The sequence below is a fragment of the Eleginops maclovinus genome, chromosome 8 (genome assembly GCF_036324505.1).
Source record: "Eleginops maclovinus isolate JMC-PN-2008 ecotype Puerto Natales chromosome 8, JC_Emac_rtc_rv5, whole genome shotgun sequence".
In the NCBI taxonomy this organism is placed as follows: Eukaryota; Metazoa; Chordata; class Actinopteri; order Perciformes; family Eleginopidae; genus Eleginops; species Eleginops maclovinus.
The window spans coordinates 18,952,388-18,966,527 of record NC_086356.1 but is presented as its reverse complement, the minus strand read 5'-3'; the positions used below and the strand labels follow the sequence as shown (position 1 = coordinate 18,966,527).

The 14,140-nt window shown below is 41.3% G+C and overlaps 1 protein-coding gene across 5 annotated transcripts in view; it reads right to left on the bottom strand.

Moving 5' to 3' along the window:
- tnpo1 (transportin 1) overlaps nt 1–13,656 on the bottom strand; it is a 23,487-nt gene extending 9,831 nt beyond the window's left edge. For 4 of the 5 annotated variants that reach the window (XR_010166289.1, XM_063889612.1, XM_063889614.1 and 1 more), the window contains exons 1-16: nt 13,553–13,656; nt 13,299–13,418; nt 11,821–11,896; nt 11,077–11,226; nt 10,149–10,255; nt 4,897–5,030; nt 4,267–4,348; nt 3,197–3,319; nt 2,532–2,650; nt 2,083–2,143; nt 1,745–1,916; nt 1,416–1,568; nt 1,105–1,330; nt 823–994; nt 262–348; nt 47–154 (exon numbers count right to left, since the gene is read on the bottom strand). Coding sequence is in view for 4 of the 5 variants with exons in the window: in XM_063889612.1 (XP_063745682.1) it covers nt 47–154; nt 262–348; nt 823–994; nt 1,105–1,330; nt 1,416–1,568; nt 1,745–1,916; nt 2,083–2,143; nt 2,532–2,650; nt 3,197–3,319; nt 4,267–4,348; nt 4,897–5,030; nt 10,149–10,255; nt 11,077–11,226; nt 11,821–11,896; nt 13,299–13,403 (1,875 nt within the window). In the remaining variant the exon portion in view is untranslated. The remainder of the gene's footprint in view (nt 1–46; nt 155–261; nt 349–822; nt 995–1,104; nt 1,331–1,415; nt 1,569–1,744; nt 1,917–2,082; nt 2,144–2,531; nt 2,651–3,196; nt 3,320–4,266; nt 4,349–4,896; nt 5,031–10,148; nt 10,256–11,076; nt 11,227–11,820; nt 11,897–13,298; nt 13,419–13,552) is intronic. The other variant, XM_063889613.1, reaches the window with a different exon arrangement.
- Nucleotides 13,657–14,140: the final 484 nt, after the last annotated feature.

The following is a 14,140-nucleotide window of genomic DNA, read 5'->3' as shown; positions in this document are numbered from 1 at the left end:
CTTACATTTCTCAGAAAATAATAAGAGCATAGTCCTACAAACTCACCATGGCTTGGGCAAGGGTCTTCTGCACCAGGTTGACACAGCGTTGGTACACAGGCTCGCAGTAGGGCAGGAAGCCGCTCTGCAGGGCAGTGGCTACAGACGACAGACACTGAGGGAGGCAAGCAGGGGGAGACACAGTCAGCAGCCTGTTCATACACTCAGAGAACTGGGACTGACACAACTGAGTCACTATCTGCTACATCATCAGAGACTCACTTCTAATAAAGGGAAGAGATCTTTGTCTTCATCTTTCAGCTGGTTCCATTTCTGGATCAGTGGAGGCATCAACATCTGGATGTATTCCTGACAAACAACACAGAATAAATGGGCCTTTACGCAAACAATATGCAACTTGTGACTGGGTATGATCATAAAAGATGGTAAAGCACAAACCCAGACATTCAGACAAATCTAGATAGCATGCTTACTGTTAACATGCTTATATTTACATACAGTTTTAATTATGTTCACGTAACTACATATAAATGCCTGTATCAGAGCTGACATAGTAGACGGAAGTAGGGGCTCTTATTGTGAAATAAACAGGAAGTTGGTTGTTGGTTGTTGCGCTTGGAGCGTGGAGTGAACTATGGCTAGCGTCAATAAAGGAATTGCTGTTTAACTACAAAAGTTGTCTTCTTGTCGAGTAACACTTACCACTACTAGCACAACAAAAGAGAAATGAGGAATGAGGTTTGTTTTGTTTGTGTATGCTCATTTTATATTTAAATTAAATGTGAGGATAAATATTATTATTTTTATTTCTGTTCTGCATACCGGTTTATTGAGATGGTGCCCCACTGAGTCTGCAAGAGTTCCTATGGCGTCATAAAGAATGAGCAGATTTTTGTGCTGGTACTTGCTGAAAGCGAACACCAGTGTGTCCAGGATGAACGCCAGGTAGGGAACCAGCTCTGTGCAAGCCTCTTCCTCCAGAGTGGCAAAGGCACTAAGAGGACAGAGGGAAGAAACCATCATACAGCAAGCTTAAATTAATATGCATGCATCCCAACACCTGAAGGATGTCTTTATTTGTAAAATGACTCCGTCAGCACTTACCTGCAAGCAGCCTCCTGCACACGCTTGTTGCTATCCAGAATGCGTTTGAGCAGCTCCGTCATTAGGGGTTTCAGGTAAGTATCTGGGGGCTGGCTGACAACCCAGTGGGCGTAGCGGCTCAGTGTCCAGCAGGTGATGGATCGCACCAGGGCCTTCTTGTCAGACAAACACTGGACAAGATGGGGAATGAGCTCAGGCAGGTACGGGATCATTCCCTGCATACAGCCTGGAGACAGGGAGAGTCATTTCAAGCAGTCATATTCCATCATCTGGGGAACGTTTACATCTTGTGTTTTGCCCCCACTTCTTACCTTCAGCTATAGCACCCAGCACTAGGATGCCAGACTCTTTAACCACCCACTCTGGATGGAAGAGCAGCTCTTTGAGGAGGGGCAGGATGGGCAGCAGCAGATCGTCCCTGAACACGTTGGCCAGCACGTCCAACGCTGCAGCCGAACACTTGCCTAATGTTCCGTGAACAGCAGAGAGACATACAAACATAGAAGTGTCCGGACAAACATCATACAGACATCACGGGTACAGTAAACACAAAAAAAAGACAAGTCATTCATTAACTAGCTTTTAACCAAAGGGAGGTGTTTCATTTGGAGGGAAATGTTGGCACTGGCTCTGAACTCACGCAGGTTCCAATCAGAAATGGTATCGTCATCATCATCCAACTCATCGTCCTCATCATCGTCGTCCTCGATCCCGTCCTCCTCGTGCTGCTGGGCGACTGTGCGGGAGCGATGGAAGCGCGGCCTGATGTCCTGCTCGTTGTCGGGAATAGCCTCATCTTCCTCGATGTCCCCCTAATAAAGAATGTAGAAAAAATCAGCTTCTATAAATCTCTGTGTAAAAACTCACATGTAATTTGTATGCCACATGAACCCCTTAACTGAACTGCATGTCATCCTGAGTTATGGGACAATTCATCCTCTTACTTACAGGTACAAATATTAGGCTGTATAGACTGACCTTGAGCAGGATTATGTCAATCTCAGAGTATTTCATCCCGTTGACAAGCACCGGAGTGAGCCTGGAACAGGGGCCAAAGGAAAGATGATGAGAACAAAGGGCAAGGATAGGTCGGAGACCACGGGCAATCAATCACATGTGGGTCCTGCTGCTGGTGCAGTTTAATGTGACAGCGTGCTGACAGATGTTACAGCCGAGGTCAACAGTCAGGGCTCTTAAACAGCCCACTTGATGTGAGGAAGAAGAATATCATCCCAGTACAAGGTCTTCACCAGCTAGCTGTCAAGGTTGCTATGAATCAGCATCCAATATTAACACTCCAGTGTCAGTAGGTGGATTCTGGCTTCATGTGTGTGTGTGTGTGTGTGTGTGTGTGTGTGTGTGTGTGTGTGTGTGTGTGTGTGTGTGTGTGTGTGTGTGTGTGTGTGTGTGTGTGTGTGTGTTCTTACTGAGAGAGGTGTCCACAGAGCACTTCCTTACACACAGGCTGCTCTGCCAGGGTAAGCCAGAACTCGCAGGCCTCCAAGGCCACATTTTCATCTTGGTCCTGAGTCCTCAGCAGCATGTACTGAGAAGAAATGAAAGCAAATATCTTATATACTTTTATATTAACAAAACTTAATATATATTCTTCTAAAAATACCAATGCAACACCAGCATGTCCTTCCACAGGGAGTTACAGGAGTTATTAGAAAAAAGATTGTCTTTCTACATATTCATAGAAACGCATCCCATTAAAAGAGCAAAACCAGCGGTGCATTATACTCTCATTATTTACCATGTCTGTGAATACATACTTTTTGTTTCCTAAACGAGTTGGGTACTGTAGTTTACAGCAAACTTCACTAAAACTGGAGTAAACTTGCATTTGTTGTGGACTATTTTCAGCAGCAGATTTAGTAGTCAAACGGTGTGGCTCGCTGAAGTGTCTTCTATCATTTCTGAAAACAAATGGCGCTAAGAAATGATCTGTTTTGCCTAGAAACACCTCTATAGAAATATAGAAATACAACTACTAAAAAGCACACATATTCATTCTCCATCTTTTCCCCTGTGTTTCACTAATCCTCATTTAACATGCGTCACATTCTCAGTCTGTGTCTACCTCACTCACCTCTATGATGTTGAGCATGTGTGGCAGGAGGCGGTCCAGACGAACCTCCAGCAGCATGACTAAAGCTCTGCACACATTCTTCCTCACCTCGGGTTCCTCATCTGTCGCCAGAGCAAACAGGTTCTACAGAGGATAAAAAGGAGCAAAGGTCAAATGTTGTCTTTCCACGGTGTGCAACAGCAATAACTACCACAAACAATACTTAGTTGCATAGCATTTGAAACACAACGTGCTTTCTGGAATAGATACGAGTTGTGTTGGACTAAGTAGCATTTTGAAATAAGTAAAAGTTTCCATACTGCAACACATCTTCTCTCTGTAACTGTTGGGCCATTTTGTTTGTACAGTATGCCTCGTGCTGTTTTATTACTACTGCACATTTTAAAGATGGTATATCATTTACGGTTGCTATTAAAACGTCGACCCTTTAGGTCATTTTACCCTCAGATGTGTGCAATATTTTATATATATATTTATATATCCAGCAATCAAAGCAATACATTAAGAATCTTAATGTTTAAAGAACATTTTAAAAAGGGACAACACTAAAGCAGAAGTAAAACCTAATCATGACTTGAATTTTTGCGCTTTTATAGTAAATCAGGATTTTAAGAAAGGATGTTGAAACAAAAGGCTTGACAAAGCATAGCAGTGAGGGGTAAACCACAGTGTGGCTGCTATGTCTTTGATGATTTGGCAACTAAATATTTGCTTTGGTCTAAGCCGACTTTCTTTTTTCAGTGGACAAGTCGTTATCTAATGCTTCCCTAATGCTGATTGACCGATTTCCAGTAAACGAGCACATTTAAGTGGTGTTATTGCTTTGCGGAGAAACTCAATTTGACAATTCAATCGATGAATCAAATAATTAATAGAAGTGTTAGTCAACCTATAATCTAGCTGAGGATAAACCAGATGAATCCTCAGGGAGCAGTCAGTGCTACTGACCTACAGGGAGGGGGGTGATTCTCCTTGTTGACAGACGGTCTGGCCTCAGACAGTATGTTCATGTTTATGGTTTGCTTTGTGTCCATGACAACAAAGTGTTAATCTGCATTACTCTCACTTGCCTCAATGAAAGGGTCGATGTGCAGCATGAGAGCCTGAGTCCGGCTGATGATGAACTGATTCACGCAGGCAATGGCATGAGACCTGCAACACAATAACCAGCACTTAGGAAACACACATGTTCTCCTCACATGTAGCACACTATGAATGCAGCCCCTGTCTCCTTCTCTGCTCTGCCACCACTGATCTGACCTCCGAGGATGAGAGGAAGTCTTCTCTTCTTAACAAGCCTGTGGCATTACTACAGACTGAGGCTAAACCGTAACACTATAAAGACCTTTAGTCTGTCTCGTAAAAATAATGTATCTTTCAGAGGATATACATGTGCTGCTACTCACTAGTAGATGATTTGTTTAGGATTAAAGTATGTGGCAGATAGAAATGCTCTTAATCATAGGAAAGGGGAAAAAATAAATGATTGTTAGATTGTAAATGCAACAAATACAAACATTTTTTGAAGTCAATCACAGAGCAGCACAAAATACCAAAAATATGTATAATAAACTAAAGATCATACATCATCAATGCATAAGTACACTTGTATTCTAATGTAATAACACCAATAATGTAGCATTACCCACATTTACCTCTTAACTTAGTAAAATGAACTTTTTATGAAAAGAAGTTGATACCTAATCTTAGGACTGCTGTGCTTGAAAAACTGCAAGAACTTGGGGATCATGATGTTGAGAGGACGATCCAGAATGTCACTGTCCAAAATCTCAGCGGAGTCCTCACAGATCTTCTGTAGGGCTCCAAACGCACCCTGAAGGTAAAATTTGTTATTGTGAAACCACAGTTTTGCAATATAATCTCCACATAATTTAATATGTGTTCATGTTATTTTGGCTCTGCAGGGAGCAAATGTAATATAATCTATGTTTACATAAGTATAAGGGATAAAGGGGGTGTTGTTGTGCACAGAGCTCAGATAAGTCTTCTTCCTCCTCCCTCATCCATGATCTTCAATAGGATGCATCCCCTTCTGCTCTAATAACCTTCAAACAGTTGGCAAGCAGTCACATTTACACACACACACACACACACACACACACACACACACACACACACACACACACACACACACACACACACACACACACACACACACACACACACACACACACACACACACACACACACACACACACACACACACACACACACAATCTATCTCTCTCTCTTACATCTCTTTATTATTACTGGCTTCCCAACTGAAGGTTAGCGCATGTATCACATTATGCTGAAGATCTCAGTGTCTGTCGCACAGAAATGCAGCATGAGAAGCCGACTTAAGAAACAGCATTGACACCGACAGTGTCTGAAATGGGTTTCCATGGAAACCGTTCCCTTGTCGGCATTCCTTTCAGATGACAGATACAGAATCATCTCGAAAAAATGTGCAGGAGCCAAACGGATGGAATAATGAGGAGGGGATGAGGAGGAGACTGTGTCAAGGTCGCAGACAGGAGGAGACAAAGTGTAACCAAGGTCAAAAGAGTGATGCTCAATTTTAACCTTGATAAATAGGTTTGCTTTTTGGGGGGTGATATCATGCGTTCACTATTAACGAGACTAAAATAAAGTATTATAGTATGATGTTTTCTGGTGTTGAGGCTTTGAAATGAAACCTTCAAATCTAGAAATGATGTAGCTGAATAGTACATTGAATATATATATAAAAATAAATGATGCCGGATTGAGCAGATTGACGAATTGTTAAAAAATGTATGCTCGATAAATAATTTGCTAAAATGATACGTTTATTAGCCCATTGAGTCAAAATGAATCAGCAACTATTTTCACTGTTGATTAATCTGATTAAAGCCTGGATTCGTAAATACGTAGCATCTTTGAATTTTCCAGACAATACAATAAAACCTAGCTTTCCTACAAAGCAGAATACAAATGCAGTTTTTTTAAATGAATCAATAATTAATTCAGCATCATATTGAAGCTCTTTGCACTAGAATACTCTGAAACGTAGCTTCATTATAACTCATCCCACATAAAGATGTGGGGAACCGGACAGAAGAACGCTCCCACTGGCGTCACGTTGTCCGAGTGTGGACTGGAGAAGGGCAGAGAAATGGGAGTGGCCTTCGAGCATTCCAGTTAACGCTGAAGCGTCTCAAATGCAATCCTCCCTCCAAGTCCTGCTATGGAAGGTCATTAAACGGGAGAATGTAAGTCATGCAGACAACAGTCAGCCAGAGAAAAAGAGAGGCATGCATTTAGCAACAGCTCCTTCAGACTCCGGCTCTGAAATGTGATTAATGTCCCGGGTGCTGAGGTGACAAAGCTTTTTCATACATGTTCATTTTTGTTGAGTAAATGTCAATTCGATCTACGCAACACCATTCCATCCTGCATTAATCTCAACAGTAAAACTGCTCCCAGGCAAAACCTATATAAAGGCATCCACCAACATTACACTCAACACACCTGCTCCTGTCTTTTTATAGAGCTGGAGAGAGGGTACAGCGTGGAGGCTCCTCATGCAACGGCTGCTCTGAAACCACAGAAAACCGACCTATGGTGCGGCTGCAAAAGCAGAAGTGCATGTATGTTCAAAAGAATGAAAAGATGAAATACTCCAACATATGATAACATATGTCTTAATGTTTACAGCTACACGCCTTTATCATGTATCCCATTAACCCTCTGTTCGTCCTAACACCATTGGCTCAGTTGGAGACCGTTGTGCACTCATACTGAGGATATTTCAGTCACAGAGCGATGAAGATCCTCTTGCATCGATCTGTTGTCGATTCACAGCACAGAGGACATGTTCTCCTGATCAAATGGGTCAGGGCCAGCGTGCATGTTCCTGGTTGCTTATATTACAAAGTGCACACTGCTCTGAAACAGAACACTGGCAGCCACCAAACATACTCCCAGAATAGATATCAAAGCGTGGCAGTAATGGTGTGGATTATTTCTGGGTCACGATGGCAACAGTCAACACCTTTAAAAGTTAGTTTGGCTCGACATGGATACTTGATGGGTGTTGTATTTAGAAGATCCCCAGAATCTGACAAACATTTTCTTAATGAAGAAAGAGCTACAAACAATTAGCCATTTTCCAGGACACTTAAACTGTAGTATTTCTCAGTGACAATGCACAAAAGAACTGCGCAGCTTCTTGTCACAGCTGTACAAGTCAGTATATTTCTCAAAACACCATAAAGGGGGTCAAACAGATAGCGTCTCGGTGCTCCTTTGCTACTTGCACGGGCCTCTTTCTATACAAATGAGACCCAAAAACACTCCAATTCAGCACTGATTGCACAACGCAATTAAAGTGGAGTCATTGGCGTCTTCAGAGAGCTGTTGCACATTCAGACTACCGTGGGGTCTGCTCACAATCATTTATTCTGACATGACGCAATCGGGTTTATGTCATGAAAAATAAATGGATAAGGCAACCTATAATGTCACTTAAAATACATGAGGGAAAAAAACAAGGACAATCTAAGGTTATCATACAAGCAGATCAACTAATTATGTTTTCCCTGTCTCATTTCCTAAATCCTTAGCTTGTATTTTTCTCTTTCCTCGATTCTTCCTCTCTGCCTCCAGGAGATTTCCGTGGAAGTGGCACTCTAGCAAGTCCTTCCTGACAACCCATCCTGCCTCCGGCTGACTCTCACCCCCAACATCCATTGCATTGCACTCAGGCGCATTTACGATGTTACTTTGCCATGTGGATAATACAATCAGATGCAAAAAAAAAAAGAACAAATTGCACTCAGCTGCAAAACTTTATGGGCTAGTTTACCCAGTAACAACATTAGCAATGTCTGTGTGAATCGGACCTTGAGACAGGGCAGATAGCAGTTGCGCACATTCATGGCGCTATCAGCAACCGCAAACCATGATTGATGAAAACCGTGATTTTGCCTGTTAGTCTATAACATTTCATGTATTCATTTAGCTTTTGTAAAACATACGTAAAAATGAGGTAAAATATAAGCAACAAAAGATCCCCGAGGAAGGTCTTTGTGAAGAAGCAACATGTTCTGCATTGCATGTTCTATCATTTAGCACACCATTGGCTGTTAAAAGTACTTATAATACTTAATAGAAACAGCATGAAGAAATAAATGGAAATGCAAAACACATATGCATCCAACTTTATAATAAATAGCCAAATACACTCAAAATATTTTTAAATAAATAGTTTGTACTTTATATCACAACAAGACACTTTTTTTGATCCAGCAGCAACTTAAGCATCTTCTACATCAAACGCTAAGAAGCTTTTCCAAGCTGCTTTTCAAAATCATAGGGAGCCTTATGAGGAGTTGCTACATTTGGTCGCCGTTCAGTGTTAAGCCTTGTACACACACATACACTTCAAGATCCTCTGCAGTAAATAGCTGACCTAAATCTCAGCATCTCAATGAGCTTTAGAAGAGAGGAGGCTGACAGTGGTGCTACATGGAGAGCCTTTTTCTGTCACAGAACATTGAAGTATATGGCATTACTGAGTAGCTAGTACTTATTTCCTGCCTTTTTGACACAGTTGAATTTCCATTTAAGTTCAACATGTCGCTTAATTTCTGTGTGTGTAATGTTTCCATCTTTTCCTACCGAGTCAGAGGCACATGCGGCTGACAGCATGTTAACGACCATGGATTTCTTGTGAACCTAATCATGGGTTCAACACCACTACACAGATCAGGTGACCCAGCATCCACTACTAGCTACTGCACTCTTATTATAGCAGTTGTTGCAATGGAGCATTTAACCCCCAGCATCGATGTTGCAACTGCACAAGCGCTGATATGATGAAGAGTTCACACAGCAAGCCCTTCTGCTTTACGCAATGACATGAGCTGATGTACTGTAAAGCAGTCACATGGGTTTAATACATTTTCAGGATGCAAAGAATTGGATTAGAATGGACTAAACAAGATGACATGTGCAGCAAAGAACAGAACAACTCTACATTGTACTTTGCTGATATGCATATTATAAAAGCTATTCTGGGTATTTCTATGACATCAGAAAATGGGGTCATAATGGTTCTGGTAAAAAAGGATAGAAGAGAACAAATGATTCCATGGTGAATAATCTGTGGTCGTGGCTTCCCCTCCAGCTGTGAGGCTGCCTTTAGCTCATCTGGCCAGCAGGATGCTATCCAGATGCTGCTTTACAGCTGACCCAGCTCTCCTCCCTTCCCACAATAAATAAATAAACAAATAAACAGCGAAGCAGCGCTGTGTGCCCAGACAGGCCTACTTATAGCCCGAGTGTGTGATCACAAATGTGCATACACTTTGTCTCTCTTTCTTCCTCACACACAGCTATGATAAAAGAATAACTAGATAATGTTTAACTAGCCAAATGTTCCGCCAGCTCCAATTAATACAACAAAGACATACCATACCAAAATATCTAAAATAAGCCAAGTGTAATCTCTCAAATATACTGCAATACAGATACTGGTGGAGCCAGAAACACTATCATGTTTAAGTCTAATGCACGCAGATCCAATTGCTTCAGAAGGCAACATAGTGTGCCAAACATTTTTTATTGAAGCACGCCGGCAAATCCTGACAGTACATTGTAGATTGGAAAAGTATAAATAACTCTGGCAGCATTCAGTTTTACATTTTAATCCACATTTAATGCTAATTGAGTAGTTGAGTACATCTCGTCTAATACTTCAGATTTATGCAAAGGGTTTCTCTCATTTTGATTTTGCGTTAACAAATAATAATCGATACAGAAATATATTTAGGTTGCTGCCGATCAATCCAGTCCAATGAAAAAAAAAAAAGTGGTTCGTCAGTACAGTGTATGTCTAATAGATGCTACCACATATGACAGGCCCTGCCACTGACATGAGACCTACATCTACCGCTTTTATCCTTACCTCACATGTGTTGTAGTCCTCAGAATCCAGCAGCTGGCAGAGTTGAGGTAAAAGCTCCGGCCAGTTTTGTAGCTCTCCCTTTGAGGCGATGGTGGTGATGAGGATACCTGTAACGTGAAGGATTCACTATAGTTTGAGCAGTGGGACAGAAGAGCAACTTATGCACCGATGCAGTTTCCTTATGATACAAACAAAACAAAGAGCATGAGCGAAAATCAATGCAGACTTTCAAGATCACATTACACTTATTGACGTGTAGGGATAGGCTTCATACACATTCCGTTAGCATTGGGAATGAAAAACTGTTCTTAAATGTTTTTATTACATCTAATATTTATAAACAGGAATCTCCATCTCCAGATATATGCTCATTTTCAGGTTCATATTTGTATTTGTCTCCATGCTTTAATGTTCAAAAAGCTCTTTGTTTTTCTCATACTGCCTGTGCTGCAGCACCTCTTTCCAGCCCAGTCTGCTCTGATTGGTTAGCTGGCTGGGTCTGTTGTGATTAGTCAACAACTTAGAGATGTCCTGCCCCTCAGCCTATCAAATACAATATGTTGAAACGCTAGCCAATAGAAGCGCATAGTGATGTCACTGTGTTACAGCAGAAAACAAAAGGAGTCCATTCGAGGCGTATTAGGCAGGAGGAAACCACAAAAAGCAGGCCTCTTCACCTGCTTTGTCTACTGCCAAATAATTCAAAAATAATTGATGTTCTCAGCTGTAGGTTAGTGATGTTAACAAATTAAAAAGCAAACACCACCAGACATCACACAGGACATCCCTAAAAGCTGCTTTTAAAAATCCAACACTAGAGTACTGGGGTGGATCTGTGTTGCTGTAGATATGAACATGCAAATTAGTGATCATTTAATTAAGCCTCAATAAAAGCAAGCCATTAACTCCAGCGCAGGACGTAACTTACCCACGGTGGCCCGGATGAGAGGAGAGGAGTCTCCGATGTTTTGGAGGCACTCGTTCTTGATGAAATCAGACACGCCATTAGGGAAGTTCTGATAGTGGGCTTTCACATTGTTCTTCAGTATCAGCCCACTCAGGGACCGCGTTGGTTCATCTTGTGAGGGTGGAGGAAAGACAGATAAGTGAATTGTAAAATAACAATTTAGATGATCACAGGATATTGTTGCCATTATATTCCTTTTCACTTAACCCTGCATGCAAGCAGAGGAACATACACAGCCTTGCTTTAACAAGAAGAAGCAATGTATTTACACAAAATATTTGTCCTTGTAAATTGGTAAATAATACGTGTTTCTTGCATCCGAGCTACAAGCAGTAGAGTTACAGCATCCTAAAATGTCTTAACACCACTTAACATTTTGGTGCTCTACTGTGCAGAGAGCCAAGCCAAGTGCTGAGTGTTGCCAGGAATTAGGTTTAAAATTAGAGTGACCCATATTCTGCGCGCCACATCATCTGTAGCAAAGATGCCATCGGGTCTCGGAGTCATGGCCAAACAGACCTGTCACTGAACAGTTACATAAAATTGACATGTCTGACATTCACACTGTCCAGTACTGTCAGATGATCTAGGAACACAACACACACACACACACACACACACACACACACACACACACACACACACACACACACACACACACAGCAAAATGACAAAATATAACACAGATTAAAAGAAAGGGCTTACCTTCTGATTTTAACTTTGTCAGCACAAATATCAAATAGTTGTTAAAATCTGGATACTGGTTCAGCTGCTCGAGTCTCTGGGAAAAGTGGTTGAGGAAGACACTGTACGTAGGCAGGTTAAAAGGCTGTGAGAGAGCACATCATCACTTATTACTACAATGTAATGATGGATTCTCTCATCTGAAGATGTGTAGAAAGAGCAAATGTTAAGCAGTTAAGTGCTGTAATGAAACAGAATAATGGTGTGTGAGGGGGAGCGAGTGTATGGCTGTGGAGGGGGGTCATAAATATGTCATATGACGCGACTGAGTCCTGTACGTCCCCTGACAGATGGCGTATTTAGGGCTTTCACAACAGCTTGTCTATGAGTTAATGATGCAGTACATATGAAGATTTACGTAAGCAAATCATTTAAGATCAGCGTGCAACAAGACAAGATACATAGGGGCGGCAGCATGGAGCAGTGCATAATAAATGTTCTCTAATATGAAATCTACAAGCTGAAAACAGAAGATTTATAGGGTATTTTAAATGTTACACAGCAGTGATTACTAAACTACACATCTTCCGGACAGCTTCCAGACAGCTTCCCTGCTTCGTGTTGCCAGTCCTTGATGTAGTGAATATCTATTTCTAATGCTAGTTGATTAGGCTGGTTGGGTCGGTCATTATAGTCATTTTTCAAACATGAATGGATTTTTCAGTAATCTGTGGAGTGGAGCAAATGGGACACGGAAAGATTACATTTATGTAGCGTCCTTCAGGTTTTCAGTTTTTCATTCATTTCTAATGCTGAGCAGGTTAGTTTTGTCAGAGTATAACTAAGTTATGATTTCTATTCCGTTGACAGTGTCCTTTTCATGAGAGTTGTATATTTTTGGATGTTTGTGCATTTATCAAAACAAGTCATCTCTGCTTTTACTCAATGGTATTTGCACAAAAGCTTTATGTACACATTTTAGTGTAGTGATTTATTTTGAATGTCAGATAATTCAAATGACAATGAGCAGACAATAGGATATATGTCAACATTTTCCTATTATCATCATCATCCTCATCATCATCAGCATAAGAGAATTATTACAATAAACGTGCATTTAACCTAATAATTGTTTGCTTGCTTTGGAAATATACAATAGTTGACATTTTGAATGTAAAATATGCAATTGCAACATGCATCGGCTGTTGAATTTATTTGTTGGTGTGCTATTAAAGCTGCTGTATCGAGCCTACGTGCGACGTTTATTTGTACAGCAGCGAACTGTTTTATTAACCTGACATTGTACATTACTCTCCAATGTTATAACTGTGCAGTAGTCCTTTTAGCACGGCACGGCCTGCTTTGACTCTATCGTCTTGGAGACAAAAAGCACCGACCGGTAGGCACCTGCGTACCTGTTATAACGGTAATAACCCGGGCTAGTATTTACATGTAACAAAGCATGTGTTATAATCAATGTTTGTCTTGAGGAAGGATACTTGCTGGACGGATCTCTGTGTGGAAGTATCTGGCGACTGGGACTCTTTCAGCAGCTGTAAAATTTGTTGAAGTCCTTGCTCGTCTGGCTTCCACTCACACTCCATCTTGCTCTACTGCTGCTGCGGATAAAGAAATAACATTGAGGATTTGTCATCAAACGCCCCACTAAACGCTTACCCATTAGACACAAGAACATGTTAACGGTGCGTTATTTAGACACACAACCTCTTTTTAGATGCAGAAATGTTTTTACCTGTGTTGACTGAGCCGAGTGAAGCTGACTTTCTGTTGAAATGTCACCGTCTGTCTGGGTTTTCAGACATGGGCCTGTTACAGGAGCCACATCCGTTTTCGCAACAAGCTGAAAAAGCTGCGGGCCATACAGACGCAATATATCTGGCTGCCTCATCAGCTGACACACGGCCGCAAGGTCCTAGTGCAAGACGGGTTTAAGCCAAAACATGTCCACCAATTAGTATACCGATTATTATTTTTCATTTTCACCTCGTGGAAATATGCACGTGCTCAATCCAATGTTGGTAAGACACAGATTGGCTGTGAGAAAGAGGATACAAGGTGAAGGATAGAAGAGGTTTTCAATGCAGCCTAGAAAGGTTACATATTTACGATAGCTTTGAAGGCAGCAAGGCTTGTCTGAAACCCTTTGGATGTGTTGTGTTCATGGCCCGTTTATTTAAATGGTGGTAAATGTACCACATTGACATCTAGAGGTTCTTTGTGTTATTGTTATGCAACGAAAACCACTAGACAGGATTTAGACGAATTAATACAACGTCATTAATTTTCTTAGGGTAACAAACGTCTTCTGTATTATTTTGTA